The sequence below is a fragment of the Peromyscus eremicus genome, chromosome 4 (genome assembly GCF_949786415.1).
Source record: "Peromyscus eremicus chromosome 4, PerEre_H2_v1, whole genome shotgun sequence".
Taxonomy (NCBI): Eukaryota; Metazoa; Chordata; class Mammalia; order Rodentia; family Cricetidae; genus Peromyscus; species Peromyscus eremicus.
The window spans coordinates 28,860,925-28,876,283 of record NC_081419.1 but is presented as its reverse complement, the minus strand read 5'-3'; the positions used below and the strand labels follow the sequence as shown (position 1 = coordinate 28,876,283).

The window sequence follows — 15,359 nt, the reverse complement described above, 5'->3', positions numbered from 1 at the left end:
TTTGGAAGGCAAATGCCCAGAGCAGCTTCTGCTGGCTAGGATACAGTTACCAGGATCTCAATAATAATATCCAGTAACCACAGTGTTTAATGCCTAGACACCCACAGAAGCCTTATCAACTGTGATTATAGTCACAAACCTTACAACTTCTTCCCACAGAAATAGGGAAATCCACATGCTCTGTCAGCCAACATTTTGAAAAATCCACCAAAGATGGGAATGTGGGAAATGCCAGGACTCTGCAATTGCAAATAGATCCTCAGAGTCATGAAGGGTTTAGATAGACTAGGAAGTAGAGGTCACCAGCCCATGACAGCATCATGAATCAGGAGATGGTGATGATCTTCAGAATCATTTGATTCACATTTCAGTCTCTAGAGAAGATGTCCATTGTACCCTATCCCAGCCCTAACTCAGGTAGCGCTCTTATGACAATAGTGTCCAGCTCCGCTCCATTATGTACCCCGAGAAGGTCTTGCTTATTATATTTATGCTTTACCTTGATGGTGCAGAAAGGAAATCACTTCCTCTCACCATAACCTTGGAGGTTACTTTTAAAAGTTCAATCAGTATCTGTAGAGCCCAGGAAGAGAAAAGGGCCTGTGAACAGGAGACGTGAAGAGGTCTTAAGAGGAAAAGTAGAGAGCAGAAAACATAATATGAGGGAGAGAGGATCCAGGAATTTAAGGTTTTATATAGGTATGGAGATAGAAAATGAAGAGAGAGAAGCTGGGCAGGGTGAGCTAACTAAAACTAAGGATGTGCAAAGAACCTCTATGGAAACCCACTACTTTGGAAGTTCATTAAAAAACAAAATTACACACACACATGCACGCACGCACGCACGCACACACGCACGCACACAAGGAGTTTGAATACAGATGCCCTGCATGAATGGACAGTGATCCCCTCTAGAGGGCATGAGTTATTAAATGAAATCACAGTACCAAGCATGAGACATCTCACTACAAGGTATTGGTCAGGGAGGCCCCAGAGGGCTCCCCCCAAACAATACAGCTTTGCCATTGTTCTTGGTTATGCAACCCAACTAGGTGATAAGACCTTAGTGCTGAAACGTCAGCACATTGGTTGAACAACAGCAAGAAAGCAGCTGGAACTGACCTGGAAGTGTCCTCCCTGCTGGCCAGCTTAACAGTACCAGAAGGTGCAATGCAGGCCACTGAGGGAGAAAAGATGTCAGCGGTATGCCTGCAGCCAGCCCTCCATGCCACAATACCAACCTGCCAGGCAAGACTCGGTGTAGCAGGGACAGGAAGGTGTTAGGATAACCAACTGGTTTTGGCTTGGATTTGAGGCCTGCTTCACAGGAAGGAATTTAGACCTGACACTTTAAACCTGGCTTTTCCCAGGAGGTCACAGGCCCTAGAGGAATATAGTATTGTTGTTCTGCTAAATAGTCATACAGTCAAACTGCCTTGTAAGTATTTATGCCTCTACCTACCGATGGTGCTGCCCTCAGTCTTGGCTTTTCTCTGCAGCAGTCATAGCTAAAGGAGAGACTCGTAGCTGATCAAAGTACTGAGAACAAGTGTCTCTTCAAGCAAGTGCTCAGCCTTCAACAGATATCTAACTCCCACATCCCCCAAGGCTCAGAAAACACCATGGAGAGGCACAGAGAGTTGGGGAGTGCGTGCGGAGTGGGTGTAATGCTGTCTTCAGAACATGACATGGCCATTGTACCCATAAAGTCACTGCAGTTACGAGATGAGTCAACATTCCAACAAGCATCACTAATTGGACTCAGTGTCCAAAAAAGGGCGGGGGGACATAAAGTAGTGAGGGAGACATGTTGGAGGTACATGGGGTGGGTGGGAGGAAGGGATGAGTTAGGGGTGTCTGGAAAACTGGGAGCCAGGAGTTGAGGGTTCCTCCGGAGAGTGGAGGCAAGGAGTTAGGGGTACAAATAATCAAGATGCATTGTTCATGTATGAAAAGAATAAATAAAAGATAGTCTACTTTTTAAAGGTTTAACCAATGTCCAATCAGGCCTTTGTTACCCTAACAATTTCTTTTCAAGGGAGAATAAGGTATTTGTCATTGCTACCAAATGAATGTATTCCCATTACAGCCATAGTGCCCTGTTTAGCATGTACTGAGCCCTGTTCTTCTAAATGGTTTTCTTTGTAGATCACCATCTGTATGGGGTGGCAAGTTACCTAAGGTTAGGACCTATCTCCATAGAGACTGTTTCTTTTTCATTTAGCTTTTAGCTGATACATATAAAACACAAAAAGTGCACACATTAATGGGGATGAGATTGTCTCTTTATGACATCTCATACTAAGAAAAAATCCAAACATTGAAAGGAGAACACACACTATCGAATAAAAACCCAAAGATGATTACTATTTGTTAATCACAGGGTTGTGTTGTTGTTGTTGTTGTTGTTGTTGTTGTTTTTTAATGGAGTGCATCCATTTCTAATTACGTTGGCACAAAGGTAGCTGGATGTATTTAAATGGTCTTCATGCTTAGCACAACATGTGGTAAATACTATTTGCTTCTGGTAATGAAATTGGGGGGAGAAAAGGATGGAAATTCTGGCACGTGTGATTAATCTTACTATGATAAAAAAAAAAAAACAACTATGCACAAGCTCAGTTACAGGGAGGAGGCGGGCCTGAGTAGAAGCAAGCCAAGGAACACAGAAAACATCCAAAGAGAGGCAAAGGAAGAAAAGACAAGAACTACCACTGCTTATAGACCCAAACTGTTCATTCAAAACAGCTCAGATCTAGGCATATTTTTTCTTGTCAGTTTCCTATAATAATCTCACCGAGAAAACCTTCCAAATTAATTGATGTCTGTAACAAGAATGTGAATAAACATACATCTCAGCAAGGAACACTGCATGCTGACGTTGAGTCTCCCACGCAGGTGTCTGGGGTCAGAATTAATCTAACAGATGTACCCGGGCTGAATTTCATGAATTTCAAATAGGTTAGTCAGCTCAGCTCCTGAAAACAACAGATCTAAAGCGGAAAAAAAAATGCATCTGTCTTTTAAATCCATGGCTGCCTAGATGGGTGGCGTTATGGAGGCCTTTGAGCACGTAACTGCCATGGCATTCCAGTCTGAAGGTAAGGATTTGATGAGGAAAAGCAAGGGAGCAGGAGATGCCCCTCAGCTCTGTCCAGATGGCAGGCCCTGCCACAGCATGCTCCAACCTGCTCCTGCTTTGAAAGGGCAAGAGAGAGCAATGTGCAAATTGCTTCATCGCCCTGCTGTTACTTTGACACAAATCCTCCAGGGCCGAGGCCAGTCCCAGCAAAAAGAACTGATCTCGGAGATGCACAGGCAAGCTTGAGGCTACCTGTTTGGAGGAACAAACGTGGGGATGTGGTAGCATGGATGAAAGTGGGTTAGATGAAACTGAAATTAAGGAATGCTGTACGGCACAAATAGCTCCACAGCCACCTCAGTAATGGGACTTCATGACACTGTAGAATATCCTTTGACGGCAGAGCAACCTTTCACCTGTAAGACTCCATCGTGACAGTCATTAAAAAGAAAACAGCCAACGATGGACAGCTGAAGCACTGAGCAACGCCTTTCCTCCTTCAAAGGCGAGAGCAGCACTCTGCCCGCCATTTCTTTAGACCCAGACAGAAATGCTGCTGCGAGCACAGCTTACCTTGCCTTTTCAGCTTTTAGACAGCAGAACAGCCCCACCAAAGAGGAGGCCGAAGAAACAAAGAAAACAAGCACAAAGGCTGAATAACATGACGGACGTCACAGCAAGTCAGGGCCAGCGCCAAGGCAGCAATTTAGTGTTTCCAATTAACAGGCCTCTGCTTACAGTCGAGGCACACTGATTGCCAGGCTGCAAATGTCACTTAATGTTTTCATTAGCGAAAGTCCAGGAGGAAATAAAGCAGCACTTACCTTTGACAATCTGCTTCGCACAGGCATTGTAGACCTGCTCTTGGGTTGTGTTGGGCGGCAGCACTCTGTCAAATACATATGGCTTCCCTTGCTGAAAGCAGATGAAAGAAAAGGGTGGAGAAAACGCATTAGGGGTTTAGGTCTTAAAAGCACTAATATTAGCAGTTAGACCACAGGCAACTAAATCACCAAGCCACTCTACAAGGCAGCCCTTCCCTCACCACAGAACCTTTACTGCATGAGCCACGTGTATGACTGCATGTGTGGATGTTGGATGCCAGGGGCCTGAAGGCGCACGTTCTTAAATCTTTTTCCTGGATTTGTGAATCGTCCCATTAGGTGGAGCTGAGAGCAAAGAGGCAAGAATGTAGACACAGGGAAATACAAAGCACCCAGGTATGGAGTAAGGTGACAGAGGTGACGGAGCCGGCAAGGAAGGCTTAACCACTGAAGTCTCAATTCAGGGGATTGTGAAAAGTTCAGGCAGATGCGGACCAGGAAAATGCTGTAGAAGAACATTCTAGGCATGGGATGACTCAGACAGCCAAGGGTCTGGTATGTTCAAGAAACAAGAGGGTGTCACAAGTGGGGGCTAGCAAGAAAATCAGGAGCCAGTTCATGTAGGGTACTGCTGGCCAAATATGTAACCAAACATAACCTGCCTGTGTTTTATTTACTGGAGGAGGACGTGAGCAGATGTAAGAAGCCGTTCTCAGTAGAGACAGCATTGTTATTGTCCCGCACAATTCAGTGTCCTCGCCATGCAGGAGCAATGCCTGAACTGGATTGAGGCTTCTAAAACAAAGCAGCCCTTCTATGCAGTAAAACAAGAAATCTGGGGGTGGAGGGTTAGGGGTTTGGTTGGCAGCTGCCTATGTAAAATCCAAAGAAACCGCCATTCTGGGGGGGGGGGGACGACACACTCTACCACAGCACAAATAGACCCTGCTGCCTGTCCTTCGCTGTTCAATAAGCATCAAGGGGTACCTCAGTGTCAGGCACAGCACTGAACACTGGGGAAAGTGGGTAAGACACAAATCCAAACTGCAGTTTTCTCTGCCAACAGAGCCCAGGCAAACAGAAATTCTCCTTTCACAGCCTGATCCACAAACCAAGAAGAGGGGACAGAGGACAAGAGGGTAGAGAGGGGGGCTAAAATCCACACCTCCTATGAGTCAAGGGCAGACTGGCTCCTTGAGGAGACACTGCTCTTCAGAGCTCAAAGAACAAGGCCTGCCTGGTACATCCTATAACCTTCACACAAGTGAGCACAAAGCGTCAGAAGCGCTCAGTGGTTACTCATCCATCACCATGGGTCCAGGCAACTGGAGGTGGAATCCTACACTCTATGCCTTATGTTTGAGCTTTAGTCTTTGAAAACAGAATTGACTAGCCAGGTAAACAAGCTACTTCTAATTTGATCTTAGAAAAACGGAGAATTTTTAGAAAACATAAAAAAGAGAAGAGGGAAGAGGTTTGTTTTCTGCGCAGAGGCAGAACTATAGTCATTCTGATAAAAATTATGGAAAGAGATCACTTTCTTATGTTTGATTCGAAATTTTGTACCCTTTGGTTAATGAACTAAGTGTCTGGTGGGATAACCAACAACTATTCCTTACCAAAATCCTCAGCTAGCTTTCTTAATAGTTTTATCCATTTTTCAAATTCGACCAAATATCAGGAGCTGGAGAGACTTAGTTTGGTTAAGAGTGAGCATTGCTCTTAGAGAGCACCCAAGTTCTGTTCCCAGCACCCATGTCAGGTGCTTACAACTACCTGAAACTCCAGCTCCCTGGGATCCAAGACCCTCTTCTGGGCTCCTTCAGCATCAATACTCATGTACACATACCCACACACTTGTACACATAAGAACAATTTAAAATGATAAAAAAAAAAATCTTTTAAAAAATTTAACCAACACCAGGAGAGTAAAAAGTAAAACTAAACATTTACAAAGGGCTAAGGGTGTGTCTGAGAGGGGGTGCTCTTGCCTAGCATGCATGAGGCCCTGGGGTCCATCCCGTGTATTGAAAATAATGGGAGCAAACATTTACAGAATTTACCTAAGTCGTCCACTGAACCCTCTGGAAACTTAGAACAAATTTACTATTTCTCCAAATTCAGAAAGAAGAGCAGTGTATGCTGTCCCCAGCACATTCTGCCTTCAGCTTTAGAGAACGTGCATTCAGTGCAGCAGGAAAAATGACCTAGTGAATGATGCTGTACAGAAGGATAAGACGGCCCAGCTTTGCCTTCAAGTGTGAATGCTTGCTGCAATGCAGTATATTTTCCCTTAAGAGAGGGAGAAGACAAGAATTCATCACTCCCTTTTAAAAGTAGTATCAATTACCAATTATCAATTGGCAAACATTATACTTTTAAATGACCTAAAGTTAAACCCCCAAAAGCAACTGCCTTCAAGATTTTATGGCTGTGTTGACACCAAGAAAAGATGAAACTCTGCAAATAATTTGCTCCAGGACCCGTCTTGTCAGAGCATTTCAGTGTCCTTCATGCACTCAGCTACTTATACAAGCTTTCCGTTTATTTTAATGAACCTTCAAGTATTAAGAGAGGGAAAGAGATCAGTATTGTTGTTGAATATTTTCAGAGAACTGACTTGTACCAGTTGTATATACAATGTCCCTCCTCTCCCTCCCTCCCCCGCCCATGTTTTAATAGTAAAACTATCTCATAAATGCTGATCAAAACAGGAACAAAGACCCTTCCGCAGAATCCCCAAGGAGACAAGATTCTAATGTTTCTGATGCTGCAGTTGCTGAGGATTCTGTTGGCAGGCAACAGACCTACCTGATCTACTGTTTGCAGCTACAGAACAAAATTCAAGTGACATCGCTATGTAGGTACTAGACAGTGGCCTGGGTGGGACCATCATTCATCAGCCTCTGAAGGGAACCTTCCAAGTTCCTTCCAGCACCTGGGTTTCTCCAGGCTCTCTGGGTACCAGTGCCAGTGTCCTCCACTACCATCTCTTTCTGATGTACATGTAGACTGAAATGGTCAAGTCCTGGCCTAGACCCAAGCCTTTTTGTTGTGCTCTTGACTTTTAGGAAATTTACATGACTATTTCAGCCCTCAACTCTCATCTAACATGCAGGCTCACATGTCTACTAGGGAGTTCCACCTCTGCGGGTGACCATTAGCTTCTCAAATTTTACTAGCCAAAAGAGAACCATCACTTTCTCCATATCTGAGCATCCTAGCCATCACCTAGATACTCACACTCAACACCTAAGACTCAGTGTGCACCAGAGATTCCCATCTGGGATACATCCCAGCAATTCTATCCATCAGTCTCTTGCACAGAACAGTCAAGTCCCCCATCTACTCACCCTGCTGTTCAACTAATAATCCATTTCCACCATTGAGCAGGGTGAGTGTCCCAAAACTAAGATGGCATCACTCCCTCACTCGTGTCTCCTGTTACACACACAGTAGACTCTTCACCCAGGGCTGCTTGCACTTTCCTCTCTCGCTGCAGTGTGACCCAGTGGCACTTCCTGCACCCTGTTCATTTCCTGCACGGTGTCTTTGCTGTTAACTTTCCTTGCCCTTGGAATTCTCTTAGCTCAAACCTGCATTTGGCTACCCCTCAGGAACCACTGTCTTCACTTGCTTTTATGTTGTTGTAATAAAACACTATGATGAAAAGTAACTTGGGGAGGAAATGGTTTATTACATCTTATAGGTTAGAGTTCGTCATCAAGGGGAGCTAGGGCAGGCCTTCAAGCAGTAACCTGAAGGCAGGAACTGAAGCAGAGGCCATGCAGGAATACCTCTCACTGGCTTGCTCCCTGTGGCTTGCTGAGTCTGCTTTCTTATACAACCCAGCACCACCTGCCCGGGGGGAGCACTGTCCAGAGTGGGTTGGGCCCTCCCACATCAATCATCCATCAAGAAAATACTCCCAAAGACATGCTCACAGACCAGTCTGATAGAAGCATACACTGAGTTGAGGGTCCCTCATCTCAGATCACTCTAGTTGATGTCAAATGGACAAAAACCAACCAACACCTTCATCCTATCTCATATTCTTCATCCTTCAGGACTTGCACAACTCTAACTAAAGTAACCCCACCCCACACTGGCATAACTATGACCTGAAGATTTGGTTTGCTTCAGGCAGTGAGTACATGACCTATTCCAACCAAGGATGTGGAGCAATGCAATGAACACGTTTATCCAGCTGGAACAGAGGCTGCACGTCCTGAGCAGGTGGGCAAATCCACTGCACCTCCTGAAAGGAGTCCGGATGGCACACTCTGCACGCGTTACTACTGCCGGTGACGCCTGCTGGCATTGTCGTGAAGCCTCTCTGCACAGCCGTGCATCTGCACAGCCGTGCAACTGCACAGGAGCAGAATACTGAAATTAATGACCTGCCAGGATCACATACAAAAAAAAAAATAATAGCAGATGGTCCTTACACTTCTCTAGTTAAAATTAAAAACAAAAAAATCATGCCACCAGAATTCCTATCAAGTTGTTGAGAGCAAAATGTCTGCGAACCATATGGCCTGCCTATTAATACATCTGACCTGTTACCCAACAACTGTTCCCCTGCCTGCAAGGGACTCCACTGAGAAAGACAGAGGGAGGCAGAAGATCCAGGCATGCTCTGAGGATGAGTACCAAGAGGAACACTACAGAACGGAAAATTGATTATTCCCATAGAGTATTAATAAGTAACCCAAGAGCACTCTTAAAGACAGAACAAGAGTTGTGACCAAAGGTGGCCATAATGTGAATTTTTCTCTTCCCTATCTTCATTAAGAGAGACAGAAAGAGGATTAAAAACTAAAAGAAAGACCAACATTTCCACCGGAGAGTCCTGGTTGTTGAGAACAATCATTAGTCATAGATGTCTGGATGATTTCATTCCTGAAAGTTCAGGGAGAGAGTGCAGGAGAGGATGAACTCTTACAGCCTCAATGGACCACGTTCCATGCCGAACGTCCCAGTTAATGGTCCCCACCCAATTAGGCTCCATCTCACTCCTCACAGTAACTTTAGGAGATGTCACCACCCCCATGTCACAAAGCGGCAAGCCTGTCACAGTTTCAGCTCTAGAAATTGTAGAAATACTCTGGAGGCTCCGATTTTAAGTGTTAGTCCTTTACACCAGTAGTTCTCAACCTGTGACTCGCTACCCCTTCCCCCTGTCTTGTTCCCAGTCAATTCTAAATTATTTCTGATACACACAATTACTTAGGCCAAGGAACAAAGAGCCGCTGCTGTACTAGCTGCCGTCCAGCCCATTATGTACGGCAGCCATGCATCTGCTTACAGTGACAATGTCCATCTCCATGAGCCTGGACGTGACTCAGCCAGCAATAGGTTTTGAAAGCAGTATCACTTTAAGCCCATCTCCCTGGAGCATGAAGCCGGGCACTGTCCTCCAGAACAAGTCAGACACCTGCCTAAGGCAGCTCTGCCTGGCGTTGGAAGCTTGTGTTCACCCTTCAAAGCATTTTCTTCTGATGGACAAGTAAAAGGACAGGTGTACTTGCTTCTCAAAGCTGGATGGATGTGTTTTTAATTGAAGGATTCTAAAGATACCCAGGGTCAGGATATCAGTAAAGCATCATATTAGCCTGCACAGGGAGAAATTAAACAAGAGAAAATATGGACTGTCAAGGGCTTTCATAACAATCTCAAAGAGTGTTTCCAAAACATTAGCTAAAAAGCCCAAGTCCCTGGGCTACTGTTGATGCTCACTTTTTACCAACATAAGTATCTTCACCAGAAGCTTGAGGGTTGGTTGTTAAAATATAACTGACACACAACAAACCCCACCCATTTGGGAAATTCAGTGCAGTGAACCCAAAAGCCCTACATCACCATCTACTCCCAGAGCCTTCCTATCACCCTCGGAAGAACCCTTTATTGCATTAGCAGTTGGTCTCCCTTCCCCCACTCTCCCTGTTCTAGGCAAACACTAATCTGCCAACAGACTTCACAGAACTGCATGTTTTAGGTATTCCATGTAAAGGAAGTCATAGTGTGTGGCCTTCTGATCAGCTTCCCCCACCAAGTATGTTTCAAGCTCCATCCACAGTGTATCATGGCTTCATTTCAAGACCAAATAACATTCCACTGATAGGATATACTATACTTTATGTACTATTCATTAACTGGTGGGACAATTGCGTTGCTTCTACTTTGGGGCTATTACGAACATTCATATACAAGGTTTTATGTGAATCTGTGTTCCCTCTGGAAACATATCTAGTAGTAGACTTGCTGGGCCATAAAATGGTTCTACATTTAACTTTGAGGAACTGGCAGATTATTTTCCAAAGTGACAGAGCCATTTGTAATCCCCACCAGCAGTGGATGCGGGTTCCAACGTTGCTACACCCTTGTCTACACTTGCTGTTGTCTGTCTTCTTTAGTATGGTTATCCTGCAAGATGGAGTCAACAGAGGTCTCAATTCTGGCTTCCTGTGAGGACCAAACATAACCATGCAAATAAATGATCTACCACAGTGCCTGGTGTCCGAGAAGATGTTCAAGATGGGACGGATCAGTGTGATTCTCTAATGCAAGGTTTGAGGCCTGCTGATCAACTTACACCAATAGCTTCAATTGCACCAAACTTCCCAAGCTGTGAGTGAGCCTTCAAAGGGAGAGATGCAGAAAAGCGAACCACTCAATGCGTCGGCTCGGAACTTGGTACCCTGTTGCCCTCACAATTCCCAAATGAAATGTACAATCACATCTTGGGCTCCTCCATGGCCCGAAGTCTGTGACTCCAGAGCACAAGGGGGACATATCCAACACAGTGGCTTTTCCTCCCCAGAACATTCTGTACATTCTTCCAGAATGAATAGTTCCATGTCAGTCACAGAGCCCATGCAGGAAAGGAAAGGAACTGGGTGTGATTCAGGCACTCTTGGGACTCAATAACTTTACTATTATAGCTTTGGGGCCTTCCAGAAACATGAGTAAAATGCCTGCTGCCAACGTGAAGCAGAGTTCTAGGGACGAGACTCACCCCCCAGTCTTTGCAGAGGCCTAATCTTCCACTGCCATCATCTCCTGCATCCCCTGGCCTGGTGTCTGTGCCGGCTGCTGACGCTCTCTGACCAGCGACAACAAACAGGCCAGAAGGGCTGTCTAGGTTCCAACCCAGCAGTCCTTAGCCCATGGCAGATAAGACTTAGGGGTCGATCCTTTAGCTGTCTGGGCTAGGGGTGGTGTGAAGGGGTCACTGGCAGGTATTCCACCTGGCCCCTAGAGTTCCATTTGACCAGGCAGACCCTCCAGAGAAGCCACACCCCGGCTACCTTTGTCCTCTGCCTCACTTCCCCCTTCGGTGTTTCTTGGGCTCACCTCTCAAAGGAACCTCACTTCACTCCAGTCTCAACCTCTGCTGCTAGGGAACCCCAAATAAGGTAAAACCTCACACATTTTGCTCCTTCGTGCCCTTCATTCAGTAGGGAATCCAGATTGGTGAAGTCACTGCCAAACACGTGACCATCGCCCAACGTGCACAGCAGGGTGGGGAAGTGGGGAGGGGAGGGGTGGGACCGAAATCCTTCTTAAAACTCAGCTGATCTGGTGCAAGGGCGCATGCCTGTAAGGTCCAGCAATTCAGGAGGCTGGAGCAAGGTCACTTGAACCCAAATGCCCAGGGCCAGCCTGAGAACACAGCAAGACCCTGTATCAAAAACTACTAATAATAATAAAATAATAATAATATAAAAGCAAACAAATTAATTAATTAAAATTAACAAGCTTTGCCCTGGGGAAAAAAAAAAAAAAAAAAGAAGTGCCTTTTCCTTCATATAGGTGCTGGTCATCTGCCAACCTGGGGACAAGTGGGGCCACACTTGCCCAGAAGATCACTAATCCCTAATTTGTACAAAAATGCCTACTAGCTGCTGAAGGTCCTGGACTAACATGTTTATACTTAACAGTCCGGGGCAGATACCCAAGGCACTTGGACACCAGGGAGGCTAGAAAAAGGGCATTAGGACTCCATCATACGGTGTGGGAGCGTAGGAGATGCGTGCTGTATCTCTCTTGTGTCAGAAATTCTACATTCTCATTCCCCTAGTTCTACGTTTTAACAGTCCTGGGGGTTCCCTGTCTTCCTAAACCCCCCTCTCTTTACTGTTCATCTACCCTCTTACTGGTCTGGAAGTTGCCAGAAAGTTCCCAAGGCAGGGGGAACTCTGCACATTAGGGAAAACTCCCCACACCTTAGAGTGACCAGTAGCCAGCTGGTCCTTGTCATACCCTCCCCGAGGCCCACTAGTCTCTGACTGCCTTACAGGAGACTCTAAAACCTGGCTGTCTTCTCCATTCGAGCTGCATGCTCTCATTCCCACCTCCCTGCCTGCATGGGGATGGTGGTGTAAGTGGGGCTGGAAACACGGAGCCACAGAGCGGCCGGACCTCTGCCCTTCCCCACACTGGCTCTGCGCCCGTAGGAAGGGCTGGTGCCCATGCCGGTTGAAGCCAAGGCTGCTCCCAGGGGAGTCAATGATAAAGCAGACGTCCACAAAGCAGTGCCCGGCTCCCAGTGGAGTTGCCAAGGTAATGCCAACCACTTCACAGATTGAGAACGAACAAAAGCGACCCACGAGAATGAATCTCGTAAGGCTTCTTTCTCCTCGCAGGACACCAGGCTGCAATTCTCTCCGTTCTGCCAAAATCCCCACTGTGTGGACACACAGGCACGGCAAGATGGCAGACAGCTACGAAAAAATATTCTGGAAGGCACACTGCCAGAGAGGTAATAAAGAAATTCAGAATATCGCCTGGCTAACAGGAGAATGGAAACAGAAGTATGATTTCTTTTAGGGAGACTAATGGAAACTGTTTCAAAAACAAGGTGATTTTTCACTTCCAATCAAAGCAAAATGCTCTCCTTCCTCTCCCGCCCTGAGTTCTGTGCTCTAACCTGCCAGAGTGCAGTGGAGAGCAGAGAAGGTCGGGATGGCTGGTCCTTCTCCGGAAGCTGGGCCCTCTTAGTCTAGTGACCCGAGACACTCACCTGTGTTTTCTTCCTCCCGGAAAATGATGAATCTCTGTGGCTCTAACATGTTGCCATAGTGATGGGACACAGGAGTCTATAACTTTCTCACAAGCGGTTTCTGCCCCAAACACATACAGCCCCAGACAAGGTAAACTTTAAGCTTCAAGAGTTCACGGTTCACTGAGCATGTATACTCAGAGAAAGGGATAAAAACCTCTGCCATGGTTATCTCCGTAGATCTGGTGCCACGTCAAGGTCTGAAGGGAAAAAAATGAAATTTTCCACAGAGAGGCGGCAGGAAAAACAATTCACGAGAGGTAAAATGGAGAAATTATTTTTGCCAGATTCACAATGACAGGGACAGTGGGTGCCATCTTTTGGGGGCACGGTGCCCTAGCAGCAGCTGCCAGGAGCAGCAACATGTACTCAGGTCAAACCTTCCTCAGGTAAGCTGAGTCCCGTGGTGGCATCAACACCAAAGCCACATGGGAGCACATGTAACGTTGATATAAGAGCTTCACTGCAAATAACCACACTGAGTAGAATCAGTATTTCTGTCATTTCCTCACTGTTGAGAAACAGTTCACGTAACTATAATGACCTGACACATTGGACGGCAGCTTTACTTCCATGGTATGTTCAGGTGCCTTGTTTCCATTTGCTCCTCAGAGGTGTGGGGCGAAAACATTAGCCTCCGTTTCTGAGACAGGGGAATGACTTCCCAGGACTTTGAGAAGGCAGCAGTGTGAGCCTAGACACACACCAGAATTCTGGTTCCCTGCCAAGCGCTCCACCCAGAAGACCATTCTGCATCTTGTCATTGTTCCTCCAAGAACACATTGATTCCTCAAGCACAGATTTTTCTAAGAACTGCACACATTTGGCCAAGTCTGTGACCTTAGACAACGGATCCATATTTTCTGGGCCTCCTCCTCTATAGAAAGTGAGAGGTGGAATCCCTCTGGCTCTAATGTGCTATAATAATAGAACATGTCATGTTCAGAACATGACACGGCACAGCTCTAAGTGCAATGGCTGCTCTTTCCTATTAAGATAACTTCTGTAAACTGCAGGGGGAAAGTCTCCCACGAAGAAGACACGAGGACACTAACTAAAGCCAGCAGAAATCAGTGGGCTCCGGCAGTTCTGACTTGATGGCTAAGGCCACACACACGCACACACACACACACACACACAGAGAGAGAGAGAGAGAGAGAGAGAGAGAGAGAGAGAGAGAGAGAGAGAGAGAGAGAGAGAGGGAGGGAGGGAGGGAGGGAGAGAGAGAGAGAGGGAGGGAGAGGGAGAGGGGGAGAGAGAGAGAAAGGGTGGATTCCTGGATGCTCAAAAGGGAAAGGGAAAGCTGTTGGATGCACACTGCACACAGGACTGCTGTAGCCAACCACATTTAGGATGGAGGGCTGAATACGGGCGGCACGAAGCTGAGACCTTCTAGTCCAGTGAGATGCCATCCTCACTCAGGAGATGATAGGACATTTGACCCTTAACACAGTGGCGGGAGGCTAATCAACAGATAAAGTGGTTAAAGCCCCTCACCCTGCAAAAATCTCTACTAACGAAAGTTGGTGTCCCTGAATTCAGCCACAACTGGAGTCACAAAAGTCTGAGTGCTGTCAAGTATAGAAGAACATCAGCTCTGTATCTTTTAAATGATTTTACTTTTCACTTGGCCACAGAGGCACCTCATTTTCCAATGCTTAAGGTATTAGAAGGGCGAGGTGGCCACACACACAAGAGAAAGTGAAATTCCAGTCCTCCCGACACTCCTTTCTACCTCACCTGTCTCCTTTTCGAACCTGGATTGCACTCCTTGAACCATTAGTGGGTAACAACGGAGTGTCATCAAAATCAGCTCTCCAGTCTTCCGCCAGGAGCAGCAACACACTTATCGGATGTCTTAGTCAACAGAACTACAAAAAAGCAACTGTTCACTTCTGAGCCCCAGCCAGCCTGTTGAAACTGTGGTCTCCCTGGTTGCTGGATACTGCACAGGCCAGCTCAGCATCTGTCCTCTGCTCTCCCTGCCTCTGTCATTTACTCTCCTCTCTTCCACTCCAGGTTCCATCATGTCATCACGCTCTCTCTCATTCCGTACCCTCCCTCCCTTCGTCCTCTCTTTCCTGGAGGCACTATAAACATACCTGTAGCTTCAGCCATAAAGAAGCCTCCTCCAATTCAGAGTTCCAGACCTCTGTTATTAATTGCCTGACAAAAATAAATCCAACTGAATGCCCCAACTTCCCTAAACACAACATGCAGTTGACCTCCGTAACTCACGGCTCTCTGGTTACACAACCAACCAACCACAGATTTGAAGCATTTTCAATTGCCTCTGTACTAACACTTCTCTTTGCCATTACTGTCTGCACGGTGTGGCATAACAACAATTTACACACTGTTTACAATTTACTATGTATTATAAGTAATC

The 15,359-nt window shown here is 46.2% G+C and overlaps 1 protein-coding gene across 2 annotated transcripts in view; it reads right to left on the bottom strand.

The window, feature by feature from the left end:
- The window catches only part of Kif5c (kinesin family member 5C), a 168,215-nt gene that overhangs the window by 114,240 nt on the left and 38,616 nt on the right, over positions 1 to 15,359 (bottom strand). For both annotated transcript variants that reach the window (XM_059260454.1, XM_059260453.1), the window contains exon 2: positions 3,907 to 3,997. In XM_059260454.1, the coding sequence (XP_059116437.1) occupies positions 3,907 to 3,997 (91 nt within the window). The remainder of the gene's footprint in view (positions 1 to 3,906; positions 3,998 to 15,359) is intronic.